The sequence below is a fragment of the Arachis ipaensis genome, chromosome B7 (genome assembly GCF_059453495.1).
Source record: "Arachis ipaensis isolate K30076 ecotype BB chromosome B7, ASM5945349v1, whole genome shotgun sequence".
In the NCBI taxonomy this organism is placed as follows: domain Eukaryota; kingdom Viridiplantae; phylum Streptophyta; class Magnoliopsida; order Fabales; family Fabaceae; genus Arachis; species Arachis ipaensis.
The window spans coordinates 14,823,484-14,849,035 of NC_142442.1; the positions used below are offsets into that span (position 1 = coordinate 14,823,484).

General features: G+C 30.2%; 3 protein-coding genes and 2 long non-coding RNA genes across 9 annotated transcripts; 2 read left to right on the plus strand and 3 right to left on the minus strand.

Annotated features, from left to right (window-relative positions):
* Positions 1-9,456: 9,456 nt before the first annotated feature.
* LOC107609967 (uncharacterized) lies at positions 9,457-11,795 on the plus strand. The gene is made up of 2 exons (XR_001613347.3): positions 9,457-9,931; positions 11,218-11,795. It is a non-coding gene; the product is annotated as an uncharacterized LOC107609967 (long non-coding RNA).
* A 482-nt stretch (positions 11,796-12,277) lies between these two features.
* Positions 12,278-16,698, minus strand: LOC107609334 (proteasome activator subunit 4). Of its 5 annotated transcripts, none has more exons than XM_088493709.1 (8): positions 16,436-16,698; positions 15,180-15,251; positions 13,884-13,960; positions 13,531-13,562; positions 13,395-13,437; positions 13,157-13,308; positions 12,816-12,910; positions 12,278-12,727 (listed from the first exon to the last, which is right to left on the minus strand). In XM_088493709.1, exons 4-8 carry the CDS (start codon positions 13,545-13,547, stop codon positions 12,651-12,653), a joined length of 384 nt encoding a protein of 127 aa, XP_088349835.1. In that variant the 5' UTR covers positions 13,548-13,562; positions 13,884-13,960; positions 15,180-15,251; positions 16,436-16,698; the 3' UTR covers positions 12,278-12,650. The 5 variants fall into 5 exon arrangements, with proteins under 5 accessions (XP_088349835.1, XP_088349834.1, XP_088349836.1 ...); XM_088493708.1 differs by having other exon boundaries at positions 13,884-14,061; XM_088493710.1 differs by lacking the exon at positions 13,884-13,960.
* LOC148550401 (uncharacterized) lies at positions 14,458-15,041 on the plus strand. The gene is made up of 2 exons (XR_015892246.1): positions 14,458-14,585; positions 14,670-15,041. It is a non-coding gene; the product is annotated as an uncharacterized LOC148550401 (long non-coding RNA).
* Positions 16,699-17,694: 996 nt separating the features above from the next.
* Positions 17,695-18,575, minus strand: LOC148550402 (uncharacterized). Its single transcript, XM_088494480.1, has 5 exons — positions 18,546-18,575; positions 18,279-18,416; positions 18,063-18,187; positions 17,916-17,985; positions 17,695-17,829 (listed from the first exon to the last, which is right to left on the minus strand). Exons 1-5 carry the CDS (start codon positions 18,573-18,575, stop codon positions 17,695-17,697), a joined length of 498 nt encoding a protein of 165 aa, XP_088350606.1.
* A 3,274-nt stretch (positions 18,576-21,849) lies between these two features.
* On the minus strand, positions 21,850-25,304 carry LOC107608125 (protein BTR1-like). The gene is made up of 4 exons (XM_016310012.3): positions 24,860-25,304; positions 22,812-23,050; positions 22,609-22,715; positions 21,850-22,324 (listed from the first exon to the last, which is right to left on the minus strand). Exons 2-4 carry the CDS (start codon positions 22,878-22,880, stop codon positions 22,198-22,200), a joined length of 303 nt encoding a protein of 100 aa, XP_016165498.1. The 5' UTR covers positions 22,881-23,050; positions 24,860-25,304; the 3' UTR covers positions 21,850-22,197.
* Positions 25,305-25,552: the final 248 nt, after the last annotated feature.

The window sequence follows — 25,552 nt, forward strand, 5'->3', positions numbered from 1 at the left end:
ATAAAAAAATATATGTAAGACAATTAAAATTGATGAAGTTCATATCAAATTTAATTTAAAAAAAAAAATTGAGAGGGTGTCTGACACCTTTAATTTATCTACCTAAAACATTTTCCCTACCCATTGTGACTGGCCAAGAGGCACATTAGCAGATAGTTATGGATTGGGATTGAACAGCATCAATCCAATCTATCTACCCGCTATTCCAGGGTTTTGTACCTACTAATTAGTAGTTGCTACTGATTAATTAGATACAATACAGGATTTCATTTTTTGTGTGTTGCCTTTTTTACTTGCTCATCTTAGACGTAGTAAATAATTGTGTCCCTTTTTTTTATCCATATCGATTTGAAAGAAGAAAATAACTCTGTCCAATGTCGACACAAAACGAAAGCTAAAACCACGTATCCCAGAGAGATAACCCACCAACATACATAAGATAGAATTAATTTACAAAGAATAAATACGCCAATAATCACATTCTATTTGATGTACACAATCTCATTTATGCATGTGTTTCAACTTTCAAGTAAGAAGGCAATAATAATCCATCATATGTAAAGACCAAAGAAGCAGTAAATAAATGAAAGAAATATAAAAGAAGCAAGTATAGCTCAAAAAAACCGTCATGTATTATGAAGAAAATGTATGTAAACAATAATGGGAGGCGTGCTTATTTACGACGAGTTCTTGCAAGAAATTAAATGTGCACGCACGTAGAGAGATAGAAAGAGTAGAGACTAAAAGAATGTACGTAGTTGGGGGATTAAACAGCAGCATTCAACAAAGGCTCAGAAGACACGCCCTGCTGCTCATCACTTGGTTTCTTTCGTGCCAAAAGCTTGAGAAGGACAACAGTCAAATTGTATAGAGCACTCTTAGAGTTCAATTTGCCGCTCACTTCGTATCTGCATTAACAGTAACATAAAAGGAATTGAATATGGAATTGGTACATTATGGCACAAGGGAATAACATGAAGCATGTCAATTGATATGACCAACAACTTACTCTTCTTCTGCATCGCTTTCTTTTACTTGAGCAGTTCTTGGAGCTTCATTTGAGGATCCTATTGAATCAAGAATTATCATCACAATGTACGTAGCAACTTAAATTGAATCAAGAATTTCATGCAAAAATTCACTCACTATCGGGAAGGAGTGGAACATGTTCATGGTGGCATAAGTCAGCTTCTTGAATGCCATCGCCACCTTGGCCTGCCCGCTCAGGATCAGCACCGTCTGGATGATGACCTGCTCCGTTGCCATCGCCACCTCGACCTTCTCCGTTGCCATCGCCACCTCGACCTGCTCCGTTGCCATCGCCACCTCGACCTCGACCTTCTCCGTTGCCATCGCCACCTCGACCTCGACCTTCTCCGTTGCCATCGCCACCTCGACCGCGACCTTCTCCGTTGCCATCGCCACCTCGACCTCGACCTTCTCCGTTGCCATCGCCACCTCGACCTCGACCTTCTCCGTTACCATCGCCACCTCGACCTCGACCTTCTCCGTTCCCATCGCCACCTCGACCTCGACCTTCTCCGTTGCCATTACCACCTCGACCTCGACCTTCTCCGTTACCATCGCCACCTCCGTTGCCATCGCCACCTCGACCTCGACCTTCTCCGTTGCCATCGCCACCTCGACCTCGACCTTCTCCGTTACCATCGCCACCTCCGTTGCCATCGCCACCTCGACCTCGACCTTCTCCGTTGCCATCGCCACCTCGACCTCGACCTCGACCTTCTCCGTTGCCATCGCCACCTCGACCTCGACCTGCTCCGTTGCCACGGCCACCGCGTGGATGATCACCTGCTCGGTTGCGGTTGCCGCCACCGCCACCGCCACCGCCCCATCGCCGCTCATCTTCCCGTCGCCGATACCAACTCTTTAATTTTTTATAGCCGTACCAGCCGAGATAAACGAGCATCAAAGCTGCAAACGCCACATACTTGTCCTCCATGATTGAAGAAACAGAGAAAGATCGAAGAAATGGAATGAGAATGAATTGGAGAAGAGAGAGAGAGAGAGAAATCAGAATGATTTCAAGAGAGCGCAAAATACACACACTCCACTACCAACTTATATACTAGTACTACTTCATTCTCATCAATAACCAATCATAAAATATCTCCAACTAACTTTCCCGCCAAGCTTAACAAACTAACCAACTTCCTCTGTCTTCTTTCTTTTCTTAATTCTTTATTATTTCCAAATTCCTCACTTCAATTATTTTTGTATTCATAACTCTTTACTGCAATATTGAACCGTGATTGTGATTTCTATTAGATTTTACTGCAATATTATTATGAATGTAAAAACTTTTTTTTATGGTTGTGTTTTGATAGATTGAGTGATTTTTGTCTCTCCATATATACTTTTATTAATTATGTTAGATTTATATATAATACAAGTTTAATCACCCGTGTCATGCACGTGATAAAATTGAAATTATAATTTTAAGTTGTTATGTTAAATTTTATTTTAATTATAATAATTTAATTAATAAAAAAATAACTTGTATGCGTTATTTTTCTTTTCTTAATATAGTGTTAATTGTATTAACTATAAAATAGTTATTTAATCTACTTTTTTCAATAAATCAGGCATATATACTCAATATGACCATAAATAATCTAGTAATACTTAAATCTATCAACAAAGTTTTATAGATTGGTATACTGTGAAGTAAAAAAATATCAAAATCAGCTCAAAATGAAGAACAAATTGATAAAGAATCCTAAAGCAGAAAGTTTTGTAATAAACAATAAATAATTTAAACCTACTGAATAACAATTCAATGCTATCATTTGATACCTGCAAAATATATACATGAAATAACATTGTATCAATATTTGTATATAAAATTATATGATTAACGTAATTATAAAATTATTTGTCAAGAGAATAAAATTATACGAATTTTTATGATAATTTTAATATTCTCAAACTATTAATGTACAATAAGAATTCATCTATTATTAGTTCCTAGAATTTCTAAATTTTTTTAAGTGATAGTAATAAATTTTTTGTTATTACCTTTTTATTATAGGCTCTCAAAAACTTCTCTATATACCACATTCATCATGCAGTAATTTCCAAGTGTATTAACCCGTGTCATGCACGTGATAAGATTAAAATTATAATTTTAAATTATTTTGTTAAGATTAATTTAAATTATAATAATTTGATTAATAAAAATATAACATGTTATGTATTATTTATTTTTTATTAAGCTAGTGTTAAATATATTAACTCTAAATAGTTATTAATTGGTTTTAGTAATCTACTTTCTTCAATAAATCAAACATATATACTCAATGTGACCATAAATAACAATACTTAGACCCACCAACAAATTTTTATATGTTATTTTACTGTCAAATAAGAACATATCAAAATTAGCTCAAAATAAATAATAAATTATTAGAGAATTCTAATGCACAAAATTCTCTAATAGAAAATGAATAATTTAAATCTATTAAAAAACAACTCAACACTTTTCTTTGATGCCTGCAAAACATATACCTAAAATAATATTATATCAATGTTAGTATATAGTTTTACAATCATTGACCGTATTTACTATACATGACTCATTCTTAAAAGTTATTCTATACACGTGTGCAGTCAGAAGATAAATTACTGGACTTTATTTTATTTTTCTAAATTATTATAATTATGCATTATTCATTAAATGCTAATTGTAAGATTGTAATATAATTATAATAAAGATATTTTTCTAAAATAAATTTAGAAGAGAGAATAGTACTTTCATTTTGGAGAGAAAATGAATTCATGAGGAATTGACACTTCACTTTTATTAGTTGATAATGTATTAAATATTGATTTTATATAATTATAATAAAAATATTTCTCTAAATTAGTATAATCATACATTATTCGTTAAATGTTAATTGTAATATAATTATAATAAATATATTTTTTAAAATAAATTTTGAAAAGAAAATAGTGATTTTATTTTAGAGAAAAAATGAATTCATGAGAAATTAACACCTCACTTTTATTAGTTGGAGAAAAAATTCAGTTTTAGTATATTTTGTCATTATTATACATTTTTCTCTAATCATATATCCACTGTTTTCTTTTCTTTGTTTCAGCATTTTGAACTTGGGTTTAACTTCTCGTAGTTCTTACTTCTCAGTCGTTCTATTAGATGTAGTTAATAACTATTGAAATTTTTTATTAATATAGGAAAAAAATATATTATTATATGATATAATTAATATGAGTATATTTTATTATTAAATAAATAAAGTTAATATAAAATAAAATTATACATAAAAAACAAAGAAAATAAAATTAAAATAGCAAAAGTGATAAAAAGATTATTTTTATAATTTTGTTTTGACATTTTTATGTATAGAAGATTAGAAAATAGTAAATTTTTAACTAAATTAATTTATATTTGTTGTATACAATTTAAATAAGTAATAAATTATCTTATTTTAATTTATTCCTTAAATTTATATATCATAAAAATTAAATAAAATAATTAATATACATAATTTTAAATTGTGTGATACTTAAATATCTATTCAAATCAATTAGTTGATATAATTAATTCATCATAATAAATTGACTTTAATGAGTTAAACAAAATAATACATAAGCATGCTACGTTGATTCTATCATTAAAGGTAAAAATTCGATTTTTATATGATAGGATAGATAATATAATAGACGGCGAGAAAGAGAAAGATAAACATTTTAGATCCTAAGTTGTTTCATTTGAATGTTGCAATGTGGGTATCACATTATTTTACTTATTCTACCCTATGGACCCTTTTGTAACTTTATTTCAGTATCAATATAATTTCACTACCTTTGAGTACTAAATTAAAATTCAAAATGAAACTAAAAAAAAAGTAAAGAGTATAAAATTATTGATTGAAAAACACTCTAAATAATAAAAAGCTAAATTAACTTTAATATTAAATTCATTAATACGATTTTAATTTTATATAATAGTTAAAAAATATATTAGTAAAAGCAAATGGAAGAATAGCTTTAATTAGTATTTGATAAAATATTTATTTAGAATAATTAAAAAATATAAAATTATGATATTATTAAAAATAATACATTTTTATGTTAAAAAAATATATTTAAATAAAATATTTATAAAATATAAAATTTAAAGTAACATAGCTTTATAAACATTAATCATTAATTAATTATGAACTAACATAAAATTATAATATAATTTATTTATGAAAAAATAATCAATAATTAATATTAATAAATATAAAAATCATCCAAACACTTTAATTAAAAGTATGAATGGTTGATTATTATTCATTATTAATAATATTTTGTTCATAAAAAAACTGAAAATATAATTATTCAGATTTAAATTTTAAAAAAATAAATGTATAAATAATAAATGATCTATTTTATCATGTATATTATAAATTAATGAATTAAACTAACTGATATAATGAATTATAATTAATTAATTGGTATAAATTATAATAAATTATATGATATTTAAAAAGAAAATAAAATAAATAAAAGAATAAAAAATAGAAGAATAGAAGACTACAATAAAATAAATTGAATGTAAGTTTTTTTCTTTTTACAAATTTATATCACATCTGCTTCAATAATAATAAATAAAAATACATCAACTTAATATCTAAGAAAAAAGGATGAGATAAAATCATAACACAATTCTAAAATAAAAGCTTAAATTAAACCATAATATCATTGCACAACACAAATAAAAAGTAATTTCACACTATAATATACCACACAAATAGATAAATGACTTAAGCTTAATTATGGATTTTTTATTTATTTATGCAAACATGATAACACCATGGTCTATAAATGCTTAATGGATAACATATCATATATTGCTCTAAATGATGAGCACGGGAGTTGAAGAGTGTGTGCTGATTTGTGTTAATGATAGTTGCCTTCTTGTGATGGCGCCTCATAGGAAGAAAAAGAATTGTTGTAAAAGCTACCCAATGAAAGAGTAATTGGTAAATGAATGATATTTTCTTCTAGTATATATGGTCTTTTATAGTGGTAAAATAAAAATGAAATGAATAAAATTTTGTATTTTTATATTAGAAATAGAATTTGATATTTATCCTAATAAAATTAAATAATTAATTAGTTATAAAATAAATAAAATAAATAAAATAAAAATATTTTTAAGAATTAATCAAATCAATTAGTCAATACAAATAATTAGTATAATTAATTTTATTTGATTTATTGAATTCAAAAAATAAATTAAAAAATAATTGATTGAATTAATTAATTGATATAATTAATTTATTATAATTGATTGGATTTAATGAATTAAAAAATAAATAGAAAAACATAGGAGACAGTGATTTTTTTTAACTAAATTAATATGTATTTATTGTATTTAATCAGTATAAGTAACAAATCATCTATGTTATTATATATCTTATTTAATCTTGCATGGCACGGGTAATTATAAGTTATATTTTGATTTCTAATTATTTACGTACATAAATGATTAAAATATATAACATAAATATCATAATTATTATAATTCTATGATATAATTATAATTAATATATTTTATCATAATTAAATATTGATTTGATATAATTATAATGAAAATACTTTTCCAAAATAATACAATCTACTATTATTCATCCACTAATTATTTGGCAATAAACCTTAATATGATTTTTTACATTTTCGCTATGGGAAATTTCTGCTATGGGAAATAACTACTTAGATATATCAAATAATATGTAACATATTACTACCTGTATAAGTTAAGGCACAAACACAGGATTTAATTAAGGTGATTGAAACTTTCACCAAACAGAATATGACCTCAATCGAATAAAAAAGGATACTCAATTTTGCATTAATTAGCTAGTCGAAGAAATAACATACTCATTTATTATTCATGTTTCATTATATTTTTTAAATAATATATAGAAAATATATATCTTGTGCATAAAAATGTGACTATTAGTAATTTTATTAATAAACCTTTTTTTAAACTATTACTAATTTCAATTTTAATAGAAAATCTGAGGAAATAACTTCGCTTGCCATAAATAATATACTAAAACTGTTAGTATATTATCTTCTATATAGTTAATTGAATTTATCAATGATTTTTCCGTGTAAATCGTTATTACCCAGTTTTTGATAACTACTTAATATACAAAATTTGAAATTGGAAATTGTTATTGCTAATTCAATTAACTGGTTAATTGAGTAATAATTGTCAAATTATTAAGGTGCAAAATCATTGATTTACTCAATAAATTTCTATATATTATTTATATTTCAAGTAATAATTTGAAATTATATTATTTACCCAGTTAATAATACTATTATTAATAATTATTTTTTGCATTAATTTTTAAATCAATTATTAAATAATTATTTTTGTTAAGATAATTGTTTATAAATTATTTCAAATTATATTTTGTTAAGATATAATTATTTAGATTATTACTGATGGCACGGATATAATTTTATTTTATATCAATTAATCAATTATAATTATATGACACGGGTGTAATTTTAATTTTATCCACCGATTATTGGCAAATAAATTTTATTCCAATTATAAATAAAATCTGTTTTTATTGGCAAATAAATTATCTTTAGGTCAACGATTTAATATATGTATAGGTTTATTTTTTGTCAAATATAATGATAATACAAATAAAGAAATAAAAAATAAAAATAAACTTAATAATATCTCACACTACTTCATTTTATTAAATTATTTAAAAATAGCAAATCCACAAAAAATAATCGTAATATATAAATTGAGACAATAATTTAAAATTCTATAATTATAATTTAATCAAATACTAATAGTAAAACCAAATTATCTAAACAATATTGAACCTATTCTAGTCCTTAGTCACGTATAGTATAGAATCATTCTTATAACGACAACCAACTGAAATAACATCGTAAGTTTCAATATTTAGAATTCGTGCAAAATCAGACCATCCTCTTGTTAGATAAGCTTCATCATCCGTTATCCATGCAATGCGGCAAGATATAGAATTATCACACCGAGAAATCAAACTAACTCTTATTCCCCTCATTGGCATTGCATGCATGCAAAAGAAAGCTAGTAATTTCTAAAAAAAATTAAAATATGTTAAAAAGTTATTCTAATAATTCACAGTTTAAACTAAGAAAATTTAAATATATTACCAATTATTGAAATTGCATATCTGAATTTGTCACGAATTTAGCAAAACTGAACTGAAATTGAGGGAATTCAATTTCATTATGTGCTCCACTTCGAAGATTTTTGGGCAGACATAAAAAGCATGGAGGGGATGGAACTTGAACTTGCCCTATAAAGTTCCGTGTATGCAATTCCTCAATAAAAAATCGAGCTCCTCCTAAAAAATCTAACTTTAACCACGTTCCATTGGGTTGGTCATAATAGGTGAGTAGATCCAACCATCCTTCGGTAAAGTAGAGACTATTGCCTCTTCTTTGAATGCTTACATCCATGTAGTTGGAATCCGAATCAGTGAAGACAAGTCGATGAGATATTTCATGGATGTGATGCATTGTAAATGATTGTGGCAAAAGACAATCGAACTGGAACATTAGACGATAAGAATAACTTAGAGTAACAACAAATAAAAAATTATCAAAAGAATAATATAATAGAATGAGTGTATGATATTATAAAAAATTATAAATTGTACCTTAAAAGGATAAACTTCAATAAAAAACGAAGAATACATTCTTATTCTATGCAGTAGTAAAAAAAATACTAAATATAAAATTATGAATTGACTATCAAATTTAGATTCATGTACCACAGGAAAACACTATATATAGACTTTAGCAAAACAAAAATAAATATGTAAATTACCTATTATTAAGGTAATTTTTTAATAATGCATTAAATTCTGATTTGATACCATTATAATGAAGATATGTTTCTAAATTAGTATAATTATATATTATTCATTAAATATTAATTATAATATAATTATATTAAAGATATTTTTTATAGGTGTTTGCTACGGTACGTTGATAAATCAATACGTATCGATACGTTTAAGATATCGACAAATAACAATAAGACATGTGGAATTTATTTTCCACGTCAGCATTTAATTTTTTCTTTTTTAAATATATAGTATATCACCACTTTTACTAAAACACCCTTTTAATTAAATAAAAATAAAAAATATTTATTTATTTAATTTTATAAAAGGACTTAAATATCCTTTTTTTTGTATATATTAGACAAAAATTATTCTTTTAAATTAATTAAAATGTTTAATTTTATAATTTTAAAATTTAAATAATCTAAAAAATAAAAATAAAAATACATTTAACAAAATTATTTGTCTTTTCATAAATTCTAATCAATTATTCATACCAACAAAATTAAATAAATTTAAAAAGTACTAAACAAAATCACTTTGTTCTTTGTTTACCGAGTTCTCACGCAACCTTCATCTATAATTGTTCATACCAAAAAGTCATCTGAGAAACTGAGAAAAAAAAATAAAAGAACAGAGCTTCGTGTCTTCATCTTCCCGGTTTCTCACCAGCACACTCTCAACGAACGTCTCTCTCATTCCCAATTCTGAAACTCAAACTGTCTCTTCTCTCTCACTGCCACTAGAGTCTCTCTCGATCTCACTAGATTCTCTACTCGTTCACACTCACCAGCGTCTCGTTGCTGCTCTCGTCTCGTCGCCGGCATTTCAACGTCTCACGGCCTTCCCTGGGCTCCTCCTCGCCGGCGACAGAAGCACTCATCAGATCGTCGTCGCTCATCGTCTTCTGGTTTCAAGTACTCGCTGTCGCGAGTCGCCGTGGATCGTGGACCATCGTAGGGTCGTCAATTGCTTCGTTGCTCGTCCTCTTCTGGGGTCGGGTCCTCTTCGTCACCCAGTCGCCGTTGGTAAGTCCATGCATCATCACTTTCCCTGTTCTCCCTTTCCCAGATTCCCTTCTCCCTGTATTTTGAGATGATGTTGAATTGGTAATCAATTAATTTGTTAGTGATTGAATCTTGAATTTGTTGCTGTCTTGCTGAATAATCACCGAGTTTAATTTTTTTTCTTTGCTAAAAATCATCAGAGTTGAATTTGCTCAAACACCCCCTATTATGTTTTCTATGCACTACTTGTGTATGTTACAGTTTTCATATGACCGGGCTTACAATTTGTTGCTGTCTTGCTCAAACACCCCCTATTATATTTATCTCTACAGTTTTCATATTGTACATTGCTTCATGATTTCAGTTTGTTTTTGCATGATATACTTCAACTGATAGCTTATTTCCCCTGAATGAATTAAAAAAAAATTGTAAACTGAACATATACACCATTCGGGTATTTGGATCAAATAAAAGCAAACAAGCTAAACCCCCAATTGACAAAAGGAAAATACAGCCAGTCTTATTTCCATTCACATTTCACATATCTCTAAATTTTATAATATAGATAGAAGATGACTCCAATCATTGGAAGGAAAATAAAATCTTGAATGCAAATGGACATTCAGAATTGTAATGGTTCATATAACTTTAAGGAAGCCAGTAAATAACAACAAATTCAGAAATTAATAAATATGATAATGATAAAAGTAACAGTTAAGAGAATATATGAATATGTAAACTTTTAACATTAAAAATGCAAAGAGATATTTTTTCTTCTTATGTTCTAAAACATAATGCAATCGGATTACCAAATGTTCAAGCATCAAATACTAACTAAAGATTAATGTTTCTCATTTGTATGGTCTAACTTCCCTGCTCACAACATACATGCTCATATTGTACATTACTTCATAATTTCAGTTTGTTTTTGCATGATATACTTCAACTGATAGCTTATTTCCACTAAGGTAGTTAGTGATATCAGTGCACTTAAGAGGTTGTATTATAATATGTACAAATTTTCTTATTTCACAAAAATAGTTTTGCACTTGGTTGACTCGGTTAAGTAACAATAGAAGAAGGAAGTATGTAATGCATGAATCCTAATAAAATAATGGCCTAATTAAGCAACAAGATCCATTAGTTTGCCTTAGGTTTCTTCAAATTTATTACCATGATAATATTCTGGGGTAAAAAGTAAGTGAAAGATTACCATGCAATTTTATGTTCATCTGTCCTGGTTTTTTTCCTTGGTACTGTTCACTAATTTAGACAAGTGCCTTTCTCTAATATGCCTTCATTTTCAGGATTGTCACAATACACATATTTCATAACAATTTGATCACCGGTGAAAACTCATACAGCAAACTTTCTTGTTGATTTGAGGAGCTGTTTAATTTAGCCAACTCAGATTCAAGTGCCACTTCTCAGTACCAATTTAGCATTACCGGTTTTGAGCTCTATAATGAATAGGTCCTGTTCTCTTTTACTTACTGTATACAACTTTCCTGGTATCCACTGTTTGCTTCCTGGTTTTTGGTTGGCAATTTTCTTGTATACAACTCTTAAAGTTGTTTATTTAAAAAAAGCCAAGTTCCTAGTTGTTTATAAGTTATCTTGGAAGTGATTATACTCCCTGTACAGATTGCACAGAATATAAGAACTCAAGTAAAACTTTATGTCACTATCTAGCTATCCTTTGTAAAATGAGTGGAGGAACTTTAATTTTCAGGAGGGGGAGACTCACATAAAAATGGCAAAAACAATTTTTTTTTTTAGTTGCTGACGTGTTACTCTGTGATTGGTTATTTATGTTACATTTTGTAACTTCTCTTTGTAACAAAAATTACAACCAAAATATATATTATTAGAGATGTCAACCAACTATTTTAATGGTGTATGCATGGAAATGTGGAACTGTATTATGTAAGATTATTATATATCTAGGTCGCATGCATGGACTTCTTCAATCAAAAGGAGGGAAGACATGGTAAAGGATGATGACACTAAGAGGCTCTACCATTTCTACTTTAGCAATAATTTTGTATATTATTATTACTATTATGCATAACAAGTTTGAACTCTTAAGTTAGCTAGCTGAATTTGATTTACATATAATGGTTTTTCATATGAAGCTATTCCATTAAATATTTTCCCTTAAATTTGTTTGTTTAGTTGCATATTTTAATGCACAGTCTTCTCAATGAACATTACAATGAGCATGTAACTAATTTAAAAATCATGGCTTGTAACTTTATTGTTGTATTGATGTGAACAAGCTTGAAACTTACAACCAAAGGTCATAACAACATTTAATTAAAATCAATCCCACACATAAATGGGGAAACCTTGTTCTTGCCACAGAGAAGGAGAAAAAAAATTGTATTCCATACAACAAAAATGGTAGCATACAAAGAAGGAAAATTTTTCCCATTATTTGTTACCTAAAAGTACAAGGGACTGGCCCCAGAGAATTAAATGGCACCAGGGTCAAGCACCAAAAATGAACTGTAAAGAATAGACTAAAACAAAAACAAGGTTGGGGAAAAAGAAAAAGAAAAACCACTGACATGCAACACACTTTTTTTTGGTGTTTGTCAGAATCTCTCAAAATTGTTCTAGCCATATCAGCCATTAAAGGTGCGAGTTAAAGCTTCTTCAAGGGATGACTTGGCATTGCCTTGCAAATCCTCGAGTACAGCAGATTTCTCACCAGGTGACAGCTTGTACGGTGATTTCTTTAAGGTGTATTCAAAGCCGAAATTGCAAGTATCCTTGTCTGAGGAAGTTGACTTTTCAAATTCTTCAAAAAGTGGCCTATACGAGCAAAAGCATAGATAGTAAACACAATGCACAAAAGATAGCACAAAGGAGGATTCAAAAGTATATAACAAGCAATACAAACCAGTTGTTTCACTCAGGATTCTAGTTGATGAATTTGGGTGGTTCCGAGAAGCCAAAGCTAGCAAGAGCAAAACTCTGTTAGCCATTAAATTATACCTGAAAGAGAAAAGTATTTTATTGAGCCAAGGCTTTGAATGTGCAAAATTATAAAATAGAAAGCATTTACAAGTCAAAAAGATGTAAAGCAGAAAGCAAACTAAAGATGAATAAGATAAAACAAAAGTAGTGAAGAAACAGAGCCTAAAGCATGTGTCAGGCCATCTCAATCTATAGTGAGTGTTAAACAACTTTAAAACCTAGTCAAATATGAAAAGAAAGAAGGCCAAATGAGTTGCCATTTACCGCCAATGCAAGCCAGTGGAATCAAAACTCATAGAGCCAATCTGAGAAACCAAATCTGAAAATCCCAGTCCACAAGTATGGTTGTCTTTGTCTGATATCCTAAAAAAGCTTTTAGATACTCCAGAAAATTGGATGTTGTACTTTACAAAAAGCTGTTAAAAATCAGGAACTATTAAATTATATCAAGACAATAAAACTACAATACAAGTCAACAATCATCTGAAGGGGATAAGTCTACCTCATTAATTGCTTTCTGAGCTTTCAAGGATTCATGATGAGAACTTCAAGGAGAAACCAGCAACGTATTAGTCTCTCAAATTACGCATAGCACAACAATTTCTAACTACAATGGGAAACAATGAAAATGGAAATACCTTGAGAGAATAGCCATGATAAATGATAGATCCTGGAATCAAATAAAGCATACAAGAAACATGAAACTAATAACCACCCAGAAAGACAATTTAAAGAAAATGCTTGATCATCACCGTAGTCAAAATGTAACAGAAAATGAAAATAGAATTGAAATTGCAACCAAACAGGCCCTAAAATCCTGTTTTCTGATTTCACTTTTTCCTTCACAAATCTTAAAAATAAAGAAGATTGAAAATGAAAACTGAAAATAGAAACAGAAATGCCAACCAAACATGCACTTTCCTTCCCCTAGAATTCGCAAACACACCCTAATAAAACACAACAAAACTCACACAACCAGCTATATACATACCTGTACTGATCTATTGGATAATAATGAACCTGATTTCCAAGAAGGGATCGTAGAAGACGATCAGCAGCCCCATTAACCTATCATTGAGAATAAGAATAACCAAGGTACTCATACTCAACACTTAAATCTTCAGATTGATCACCATCCTTATATGACTCTTTGCCATCATTCTCCATGACTGAACTTAAAATTTTAACATGTTAGGTACTAACTAAATGCTAGGAGAATGGAATAGGCAAAATGAACTAAACTTTTTTTTTTATTAAAATTATTGGTCAATCAAATTCTATGAAACCTAAGAGCTATTAGTGCATAAGAGTGTTAAAACAGTTTTTCATACTTAAAAAAATTATAATAAACATGTGGAAGTCTAAGCTCAACTTCTAGGTGTTTTCACAGTTTTCTTAGTCATCCCTTGCATTTTCTCAACAGGTTCAATTCAATTTCCTTCTGAATTTCTTGAATTTCTATGTGTGATTGATTTTCCCTTTTTTGCTCTCAATTTCCCATTAGTTTCTTATAAAGTTAATTCCTTTATCATGTGTTTCCCAGTTACGGTTTACTACTTGTGTAACTGATTATTCTTTTCTTTTCTTTTTTCCTACAAAAAATCCAGTTTTCTATGAATATGATTATGGAAAAGAGAAGCTTAACATCATTCAATTGTTAGGAAATATGGCTTCGGGCAAAGATGAGACAAAGGTAGAATTCTGAAAATAAGGCAATATTTCTTGTGAAATTGACTGTATTTGTTGTTGTTAATTACTTAGTTATCTTTTGTAATAGTACTGTGCAGGAGAAGATGGCAGAAACTGAGTTTTTATCACCAGTGGTGAAGTCTCTAACAAGAGATGCAGAAGAGAGGAGGGAAGCAGTGGGACTGCTGCTAGAACTATTTGATCTTCCTGTAGTTCGAGGGCAAATTGGAAGAATTCAAGGGTGCATTGTAATGTTAGAATGATCTTCCTGCTTGAGGTTGCCTTTATTGAGTTCTCTCTAATCATTCTTTCATTCATTATTAATTTTGGTGAAGCAATTTTGAGCTTGCAATATGATAATATCTTAGGTTGTATTGATAATTGAGGATAACATTTGTACAGCAGAGTGTATAAACCACTCAAGTTATTTATTTTGTAAATAAAAGTATCATCTTTTTCTCTTCTTATCCTTAAATATGTTGGTTGGTTTATAGGTTTAGTAGTTGTATAGTTGTATTGTTTCTAGGAAATATAATAAAGCGACCAATTTTCTAGATCAGCAACATAATAAGCATAAAAGTATATCAAGCAATTAAACCTGCAAGAGAATCCAAGCATGCAGCTGTTACAAGGCACCCTTCCAAGTTTAGTAAGGAAAGCTTTTGCAACCCTGAAATGAACCAGGACATCATCGAAAATTAATGAAGAATAGATAATTATGAAATACTGAAACTCAAGAATTCTGTTCAAACTGGCAAGCTGAGATGCTATTATGCTTGGTTTAGTAACTTGTTCTTGCCATTCAGGTCTCAACTACCTCAAAAGTAGTCCCAAATCATTTGCAATAACAGTGATCTATGCTTCATAAACTACTCAAATTATCAAAATCAGAAACATGAATCGCACTATTCAGAATCTAGGAGAGGCATACCAATTTCAAGAAACGCATAATTGGCACAATTTATCAAGCATACCAATAATAAATATTCAATCATCTACTTATCTAGTTAATTCAATTCATCTATTTTTTTGTTAAAAACAAAGATGAAAAAATTATTTTTTCTATAACAAAAGATTGATCATAATCAAGGTCCATATTCATGTGAGAACTTGTGTAACGCTATAATTTCACTTATAAAAGCATGCCAAACATCTCTCCTCATTTCACCTCCCAAATCAATGAATTCCAGTATTCTGCTATTTGAACAAAGCATACTTATTGTGAGCAGAAAAAATGGAAACAGCAGAGTCAAAAAGTGCAGACCCTAAAGGCCCAACCGTTGCATTCTCTACCTTTAATCCTTGTTGTGTAAGATCCATTCTCATGGCTCTCTTCTCTCCCAACAAGTCAACTACTGGAATGTGTATTTGAAGTTATCAATAGAAAAAGATAGTGATCCTTTTCTCCTTGCAGAAGAAGTATTCTAAACCCCTCCTACTCATAATGAACAAATAGAAATTCTAACAAACTTTTAACAAAATTTTCAGCATAATTTCAATAAAGATTAATAAGATTTTCAGCTAATCACAATTTTAGCAAAATTTAAGCACAATTTTAACAATCCAATAGCCTTAGGTGTTTCTTAGTTGAAAAAAATCCAACAACAATACAATATCACAACAATACAATCCAATTACAATATCACAGTAAACCACAGCAACTCACTCCAACCCAGTAATCTCAAGTCTCAACGGTCAAAATTATTCAACAATTATTCAATTCAGTAACAAGTCCACAGATTAACTAACAACAATTATTCAGCAATTATTCAACCAGTAATAACAGCAAGGTTCACAGACTAACTAACAAGTAACAAGAATTATTCAACAATTATAGTTTAAAAAAATTAATACCTAGACAGTGGCGCCGGCAAGACAGTGGCTGCGCAACGGAGGCAGGAGGCGAGGCCGGCGACGGTGGTTTCGAAGCTCAAGCGTGGCTGCACGATGGAGGAGAACGACGTTGCGACAGTGGCTTCAAAGCTCCAAGTTGCGACGGCGGCGGTTGCTTGCCAGTGGCGGGACGGAAGTGAAGGAGGAGCTCAATGACGATGAGAGGAAGGGTGATGGCCTGATGGGAGTGCTGCGCGTGTTTGCATTTTGGAGAGTCAGGGTTGGAAGTGGGCTGTTTTGGGAGTGGGACGTTGGGTAAGGAGTTCCTCAATCCAAACGGCAGCGTTTTGGAGAAATTTTAAAAAACCGGCCGGGTCGCGGTTCGGTTCGGCCGACCGGTTCCCAGCCGGTTCGACGGTCCAATGGCGATTTTTTAAATCCCCGGTTTTGGCATCTGTCCGAATCGCTTTTACCATCGGTTTGACCAGCCAGTTCGAACCAGTTTTCAAACCCTTGCTGGTTAGGGTTCCTCTAACCAACGGCGCTGTTTTGAGCAAATTTTAGAAAACCGGTCGGGTCCCGGTTCGGCTCAACCAATCGGTTTTCGACCGGTTCGACGGTCCAACGACGGTTTCTGAATCTTTCGGTTTTGATATATGACCGATTCATTTTTTATACCAGTACACGGTTCGACCGACCGGTTCGAACCGGTCTTCAGAATCTTGGTCCGAACAGCTTTTTCTTCCGGTTCACGATTTGACTGGTTTGACCAGTCGGTTCGAACCGTTTTCAGAACTTGGCATTTTTCCCTTATTCCAAAAATCTGGCCAGGTGACGGTTCGGTTCGACCGACCAGTTCTTGGCCGGTTCGACGGTTCAATTGCGGTTTTTGAGATTAGGGGTTTTAACATTTGTCTGAGTTATTTTTTGTAGCGGTTCATGGTTCAATCGGTTCAACTGGCCGGTCCGAACCGATTTTCAGAAGATAGATTATAACCATTCTCTCATGTTGTTTTTATTTTAAAATGCTTAATATATTTTAGTATCAAATTTTCAATTAAGCTTACAACACAGAAGTGGTTCAAGGAATCAAAATGCTAGAGTGAAAATTAAGCTTCACCTAAATTCAACTATAATCGAACGAAAGACAGAAACAATAATTTTCAACAAAAGTCCATAAAAAATATAGTGCATAATAATTTTTTAAGTAAAAGAGATGAAACTAACAAGTCTTAGTAGTTAATATAATCTAAACATGACTACATGACAATTACGATTATTTAATTTTTGTTTGACTCATTTTGTTTATACTTATTGTAATTCCTGGTAGCAGATTCAATGACATTATGCAGCATCAAGTTGTGGGGCCTTAGAATCAAATCCAACGCAAGTCGCATCCTTGTACCATGATTAACCTGAAAAATATAAATATTTTAGGTTACCAATAAAACCATACACATTAGCAATTGAAGTACTATTTTTTTTAGCAAAAAAAAATTACATTTATTGTATAACTATACGTCTTCCTGTAGTTTGTCATCCAAGTTGCCACCCATACCCCACAATCATTACTATGTTAAATAAGACGCGGTTAGCTTATGCAGATAAAAATTTGAAAGAGGAAAACACAAATACAGATATTCCTTACGAGCCAGGAGCTTGTTCTCCTGTTTCTAGCATATCCACAAATGCAAAATCAAGTATCCTTAGCCTGAACGGAATGTTGTATTTATAGAACGAGTCATACTGGAGCATATCTTCCATATATTTTGCCTATTTATATAGGAAAAAAATTAAATAAAGGACGATATTTGAAACCTAAAAAAAATGTCATAAAAGTGAAAATGGGAAAAAGTTAATTTACCAGCTTTACTATACTTGATCTCTTTTGCTCTTTATTTGTAGCAATCGGTAGGGAGTCTAGCAGAATTGTTTGATGATTGCACAAATCAAAAACAGCCAGATACCAATGTGTGTTGTTCTCGTTGACAGGTAAAAAAATCTAGTACCAACTTTCACGTATTAGAATATTACTAGATACAATTTTTTTTAAAAAAAAGTATAGATCAGTTCATAAAGATAAATGCCATTAAATAATAAAACAAAATTAAAAATACAATAAATCATATACCTTTTTTAGACCTTCATCAACTTTTTCCATAAATTCTTTTTGGCAATATTTAAACAGAACTTCAATTTTGGTATCACATTGCAGTATGAATTGCTGAATTTAATAGTTAGGGGCTAAGTCAGTGACACCAATTAAGTAATAAGATAAAATAAATAAAAACGGTAACAAGCCTGAAAAAGACATTGCGTACCGAAAACACAACTGGCAAATACCAGTTTGTTTGACATCCTATTTCTTTCTCCTGCATAGTTAGCATAGTAACCACCAAATCTAACACCTATGTGGTAAATAATAAATATATTAGGAATTAAAGTATGCTAGAGATAGCAGCTTAATTATGCACTTACATCCCCATGTACCCGCTCCTTGGGAATTAATGACTTGAAATTGTCACGAGTTCTGCTAAATTTGTTTATTGTCGCCAATACCTCATCACTACAAATACGAATTCCATTAATATTGAACTATTTTTAAAATTTTTAGTAGATAGATAATGAGATATTTAACCTTCGTTTATTTGGTGCAAACACATAGGTTGCCATTTTAATATCTAAGTCATCCAAATCCATGTATGCAGGAGGCTTAAATAAAATCGGGATCCACTGCAAAAAAAAATTGATGAGATCAATAAGTTATGTAACCGTAGAGGATTCATGCGAATGACTGTGATATGAGAACTTACTGATGGCCATTCAATTCTCCGTTTATTATGTTCGATTTTTTTCTGGTTTAGGGTAGGCATGCTAATAGAATATCCACTTGGTGTACTCTTTTTTAAGAGTGCCTTTTGCTCCTCAGTTAGATATTTGTGTGAGGTCCCTGGTGGAGTTTTTTTATTTTTTGAAAAATTGCCTTTAATGGAGGCAGCCTTCACATCAACCTTATTTTCAGACAAATGTGAATTCCAGACAATTCTTCTCTTGGCCGTAGATATCTTCTTATCGCGTACACTTGTCTGTTTTGATGCCTTTTTATGTACCAGAGTCAGACTAATGATGTTGTGGAGACTTTAGCAGTTTAAGAATTTCATCTGAATCTCTTGGATTAGTAGATTGAAAAGGATATAAGAAAGTAGGAGGTTGAAAATTTGTGACAGTTGGACCTACAATAAATGATGGTGGGAATATGTTGTATAGTGATGGATGCATGGTTGTCGGATATTGGTTAGAATATACTGCAGCAGTATAAAAATCGGGGTAGATAGAATACAAAAATTGGGGCATGCGAGATATATGGTTCAAGTACGAATAATATAAGAGTTGGTTATCAATAGCATTAATGCTAACATCTCTTGTATCTCTATTGTAAACTATACGTTGAGGTGATCCGGATGATTCTCGCTTACCCATATCAAACACTCAAACATATATGTAACACAATTAGAATTATAATGTGAATATAATTTGCTAATGATATACTGAGGAGTGTTTTTATATATAGAATAAAATTTTGTTTGTTTATTCTTTATTATCGAAAAATATCTTTTAAAAAGATTTTATTGTTTTATATATATATATATATATATATATATATCATATAATATAATTATAAAGAATATGTATCTATTATTGTAATTTAAAAAGATTTACTATTTAAAGTGGATATTATTTTTATTTACAAATTATTTAAAATAGATATTATTCTTTAAATTTATTATTTTAAATTGATATTATATTGTCCATGATAATATAATGTAGAAAGCTTTGCCTATTAATACATAATATTTATTAATAAATATTTATTTTTTTAAAAGATCATAACATTACCAAAACATGCTAATTTTAACTTTATTATTCTATGTGATAATAAATACGTAATATTTAATAATAATTATATAATATTTTTAAAATTATATATTATTGTAAATTTATTATTTTTATGTCGAAATTATTCATAATAGATATTATTATTTAAATTTATTATTCAACGTGACAATAAATATGTAATATTTTTAAGGAAAAATTATTCTAAAGGACCGTTAGAAAGATTTAATTATTAAAAAAGACCTTTAATACTAAAATTATTAAGAATGACCAAATCTTTTTATAATATTTAAAAAAACGAATCAAATCTTTTTATAATATTTAACAAAACGAATCAAATCTTTTTGTAAGGAGATAAATATATCTTTAATTATTTTTTATTTATTTTTTATAATTTTTATGTTGATAAATTTTATTTTTTTTAAAATTTTAGTAATTTTTATTAATTATTTATTTATTTTTATTTATTTTTTTATTTTTATGATCTTTACCTGACGAGAAAAAAAGACAAAGGATCATAAAGTAATAAATAAATAATAAAAATTACCAAAATTTTAGAAAAAATAAAAATTTTTAAGATAAAAATTATAAAAACTAAATAAAAAAAATAGTTAAGAATCAATATTTTAATAATTAAATCTCCTTAACAATCTTTTAGAGTAATTCTTTTTAAATTAATTAACTAATTAATCCCAAGTGAATATTCATAAATATCTATATAACATTGTAAATCAAATAGCATATATTAAAGATTATACAAAATATTCATGTTCATATTCATGTAAAAATTGTTTTCTTGATTCTTATGACATTATGTAGTGTTGAGTTCTTTCTAGATAGGTAGGCATAAAGTTTAGAACTAGAGAAGCTCTGATATCATATTTTAGATTATAGTGTACAAAATTTCTTGTAAAATAATCAAAAAGCTACTTAATTTTCTTGGCCTTCACTAATCATGCTCTAATACCTAAAAGCATACTCAAAACACAATCAAATCATAATTTTTGTCTTCTTTTGCGGCAAATCAAAACACAGAACTCCCAATCTGCTACTTCCAAATTGCTTTCCAAGTGGCAGAATGGTTTGGTTTAATGGCTTTGCTTTTCCTTCTTTTATTTGTACCAGAAATAAATGTTACACTGCTTTGGTATATCTTTGGCCAAGAAAGTTAAATTCTTTTTTCTCTGTTATTTGCCTTTCCTTGACATGAAGTGGAACTTTTGAGGTCATATCCTTCATAAAGTAGTGTTAATTATTTCAAATCAGGTCATGCATGATTCAATTTCTTTAACCATTGATAATCATTTCTTGCCTTCCTAGAGTTGCTTTTATGTTTAGGCTTTTATAGCCACCCCACAATGAATGATTGTCCTGACCAAAATTTGTTATGGTATTCTCTGTTAATTTATCAGCAATGATTTAGATACTTAAATGGTTATATGATAATTGCAGTTCAATTAACACTATTTTAAATTGCAATCATTCAACATCTTTGCAGAATGTCATTTTTTTTATTAATTATCTAGTCAAGAACTGAAAAGTGAAAGAAAAAGAATAACTTTGTATAGATCAATATCAGCCAATACAATCAAAAACCATGAACATAAGTCGAGCAAGGGGCATAGTTTTTCCCAGTCAATTGGCTTGGGTTAAAAGTAAAACCATTTTCATCAGTAACTTCATTGTTTTGGTCAGACAAATCTAGGCCTGAAAGATCTCGAGATAGCACCCTTTCAAGATCTTCATACTCACCTTGTGATGGCGATACTTCAGTTCTATCAACACTTGTAGGAAGGATATTAGAATTAGTATTTTCTTCTTCCTTTTCAAGTAAAGTCTGAGCATCACTAGAATTATAAAACTGAACATGAGCAGAATCTAACTGTACATCACGTATTGAAGCATTTGTTATCATCAAGAGTTCCTGTCAGTGTCACTAGCCTATCATTCAGTCCGTAATAATTATTATCCTGAGGAGATATCTTAATTCCAGCCTGAGCTTCTTCAATGAATGACCTGACCAAAGGCAAGAATTTATGCTCTAAGCTTTCATCACCAATCATGTGTAATTTAAAAACAAAGAGAAAGGGTCCTACAATTAAGAACTCTCTCTTTTCTGACATAATTTAGGGGAAGCAAGGGGAAATAAAAGTTGAAACACCAAAGAACCACATGAAATCACAATACACCCAGAATCATAAATTAAGACATAGTAGTATGATAGTATCAACAACTACTTTTATCTGTACATATTTCAAAAAATTGTAAATAGATAACTTAATGAGGAAAAGCAATAGTACCTAATGGTAGCACCTCCCTTGCCAATTATACCACCACAAGAACCATTTGGAACGATGAGTCTCACTTTTGTTTTTGGCTCAGCATCATTTTCATCCTCACTTTGAAGCTAATGACACAAGGTAAATAACTTTCAGGAAAACAGGAAATTGTAATACATGTTTTCATTTTCTTCATTACCAATCAAATTGACATCATAAATTACCTCACTGAGCAACTTAGACAGAATAAGTTCAACAGCTCTTAGGATTTCATTTATTCCACCAGATACCATGATAATCCTATCAGTAGTCCCAGGAAAGAATTCATGGTTGTGTGATAACTGGATTCGTGCCCCAGATTGTGACTGAAAATCAGTGATGGTTGAACCACCCTTTCCAATAACAGAACCAGCTGCAGAGTTTGATACAAGAAACCTAACATATGTTGGCTTCTCTGCAGAATCTGCAAGTGATCAACATAATGTCATATAATATTAAATAAATAAACAATTAAGACATTTACATATTTACAAATAAGAGTATAACTTTTGGATACAACAAGACAGAATAACTATTGAACATAATTTTAAGCTTCAATTGACCAGATTCTATATATGAAACAACTTGCCTCATCTTATGAGGGAAAAAAAAAACAACAATTCTTCTCTTCAACTACCACTATGTACAAAATCACTGCAAAAAATTCAAAACTACATCCCACTTGCATAATGAGAATAATAAAAGGAAACCAAATCTTCAATCAACGTTAGCCAAAATAATAACAACCAGGACCAGAATATCCGGTTTATTAAAGAAAAAGTTAAGCTAAAAATAAATGAATAAACCCAGAGAATTTTCGAACACTTATGTTAAGGGTATACAATACTGCCTAGTAAAAGTTAGTTCCAGTTGTGTGCTAAATCGGTAATGAGATGCCGAAAGTGGCCTAACTAGATTCAAACCAAAAGAGATCCAAATTTGACCAAAATGGAGTATATTTGGGAAACCTTCATTAGCTCCCTCGAAATTTAAACTTAAATGAATGAAAACAAAATGAGCAAAGGAACAAAAATTAAATGAATAAACAAATAAATAAATAAGCTCTCCTAGTTTCTGCCATCAATAAAAGTTGGTAAGCAACAGCATATTATCTTTCTATGCAACTGAATATAAGCATATCCACTGAAATCTAAAGACCAAAGCAGAGAGATAACAAATAAGTAAAACCCAAAATCACATCCACTCAAAACCTAAGAGAACATGTGATAATGACATTGAAGAAATATTAAACCAAATATAAGATTGATAATGACAATCAACAAAGAATTAAATAGCAAGTATTTCCTTCTTTCATCGCTGTCTTAGTTCCTTAAAACTCTCTGGTTTGCTCATCAATTTTACAGTGATAAACAAAAAGTCATTAAGAGAGACAAAAATCTGTTTAGTCAAGAAGGTAAAAACAATACAAATTTAAGCTAGATAAGTAACAAGGATCAAATTCTTTGTAACATTACATGCATATTTAAACCAAATGCCTATTTCTGCTATTGACTACTAGGAAAGAGTTAAAACAGTACTATTAATTTGGTTTCAACTTTCAATAGGCATGCAGCTTTTCAATTTTCTTATGAGTTTTATAAAAATGATTTGTAACATGCTCTATGAATTATAATTAGCCAAACTTCAAAGATTTAGTTGTATTACTAATTATGATATAAATGAAACACTCGTATATGAAATAACATCAAATAGCGTGCTATGGTGAATCATAATAGATGCAGTGAAAAATCAAGAATCAAGAATAAAAAATCAAAGAACAGAATCAAGTCAAGTACAGAACAGGAAAAAATAGAAGCATTAAAAAATTATAACAATAATCAAGAATCAAGAATAGCAACCAAGAGAATATTAGAGAACTGCAGAAAATATGCCAACCAAGAATCAAGAAATTTAAAAATCATAACTAAAATCAAGTACTACAATACTTAGTACTTAAGTTACAGTGGTGATATCACTCAGATGCATGTCAATAAAAAATAAAGAACACGTAAAAAAGCAACACAGCAACACACAAAACAGCACCACAGCAGAAGCTCATTCAAAAAAATATCACAACACACAAAAATAGCAACACAGTAGAACTAGAGCTCATTAGTAATCAAATAATCATTCAATAAAAATTAAAACACAAAACATTCAAATATTCAGTAATCAAATAATCATTGAAAATGGCATAAATAAAAAACGCAGAAGAAGTTAGCAGTGAACTGACCGTCGAAGTCTAAGGTTTTTTTCTTGGTTGAGCTTCTGCTCTCTGAACTCGAAGGAAGGAAACTGGAATGGAGATGGGTTTTTCTTCTGAGCAGTCTGAGAAGAGGGGGGCAGAATCATGACGGAGACAGAGGCCAGGCGACGAACACAACTCAGAAGACGGTGGTGGGTTGGAAGAATCTGCGACGACCAGACGAAGACGATGGTGACTGAGCGCCCGACGGACGGCGGCAGGAGCGCGATGGAGCAGATGAATACCAGGAACTGACGCGCCGAGGTCGAGGAAGAAGAAGCTGCGATTCTTGAAGAAGGAGGAAGCACGGATGACCAGACGACGATGGTAGTGCCTGAGAGCGACGGACGGCGACAGTCCTTGCGGCGGTGGTGGAGAAGCTAGGGTTTCTGTTTCAATTTCCTTTTTTGATTTGGGGAGAAACTGTTAAGATAGGGGTATTCAAAAGGTATTTTTGTCTAATCAAATAAAGGAAGGATGTTTAAGTTTTTTTATAAAATTAAATAAATAAATATTTTTTATTTTTATTTAATTAAAAGGTTATTTTAGTAAAAATGATGATATATTATATATTTAAAAAAAAAAATTAAATGCTGACGTGGAAAATAAATTCCACATGTCTTATTGTTATTTGTCCATATTTTAAACGTATTGATACGTATAAATTTATTATCGTACCGT

Coding starts and splice junctions, on each gene's coding strand:
- LOC148550402 (XM_088494480.1), bottom strand. CDS start 18,575: ATGGAAAAAGTTGATGAAGGTCTAAAAAAG. Junction 18,417..18,545: donor TTGATGAAGGTCTAAAAAAG/GTATATGATTTA, acceptor AGTTGGTACTAG/ATTTTTTTACCTGTCAACGA. Junction 18,188..18,278: donor GATCAAGTATAGTAAAGCTG/GTAAATTAACTT, acceptor CTATATAAATAG/GCAAAATATATGGAAGATAT.
- LOC107608125 (XM_016310012.3), bottom strand. CDS start 22,880: ATGGTATCTGGTGGAATAAATGAAATCCTAAGAGCTGTTGAACTTATT. Junction 22,716..22,811: donor TGTCTAAGTTGCTCAGTGAG/GTAATTTATGAT, acceptor TTGTGTCATTAG/CTTCAAAGTGAGGATGAAAA. Junction 22,325..22,608: donor AAGGGAGGTGCTACCATTAG/GTACTATTGCTT, acceptor GCCTTTGGTCAG/GTCATTCATTGAAGAAGCTC.
- LOC107609334 (XM_088493710.1), bottom strand. Junction 12,911..13,156: donor TCCACTGGCTTGCATTGGCG/GTAAATGGCAAC, acceptor TTTCTCTTTCAG/GTATAATTTAATGGCTAACA. Junction 12,728..12,815: donor AATCCTGAGTGAAACAACTG/GTTTGTATTGCT, acceptor TTGCTCGTATAG/GCCACTTTTTGAAGAATTTG.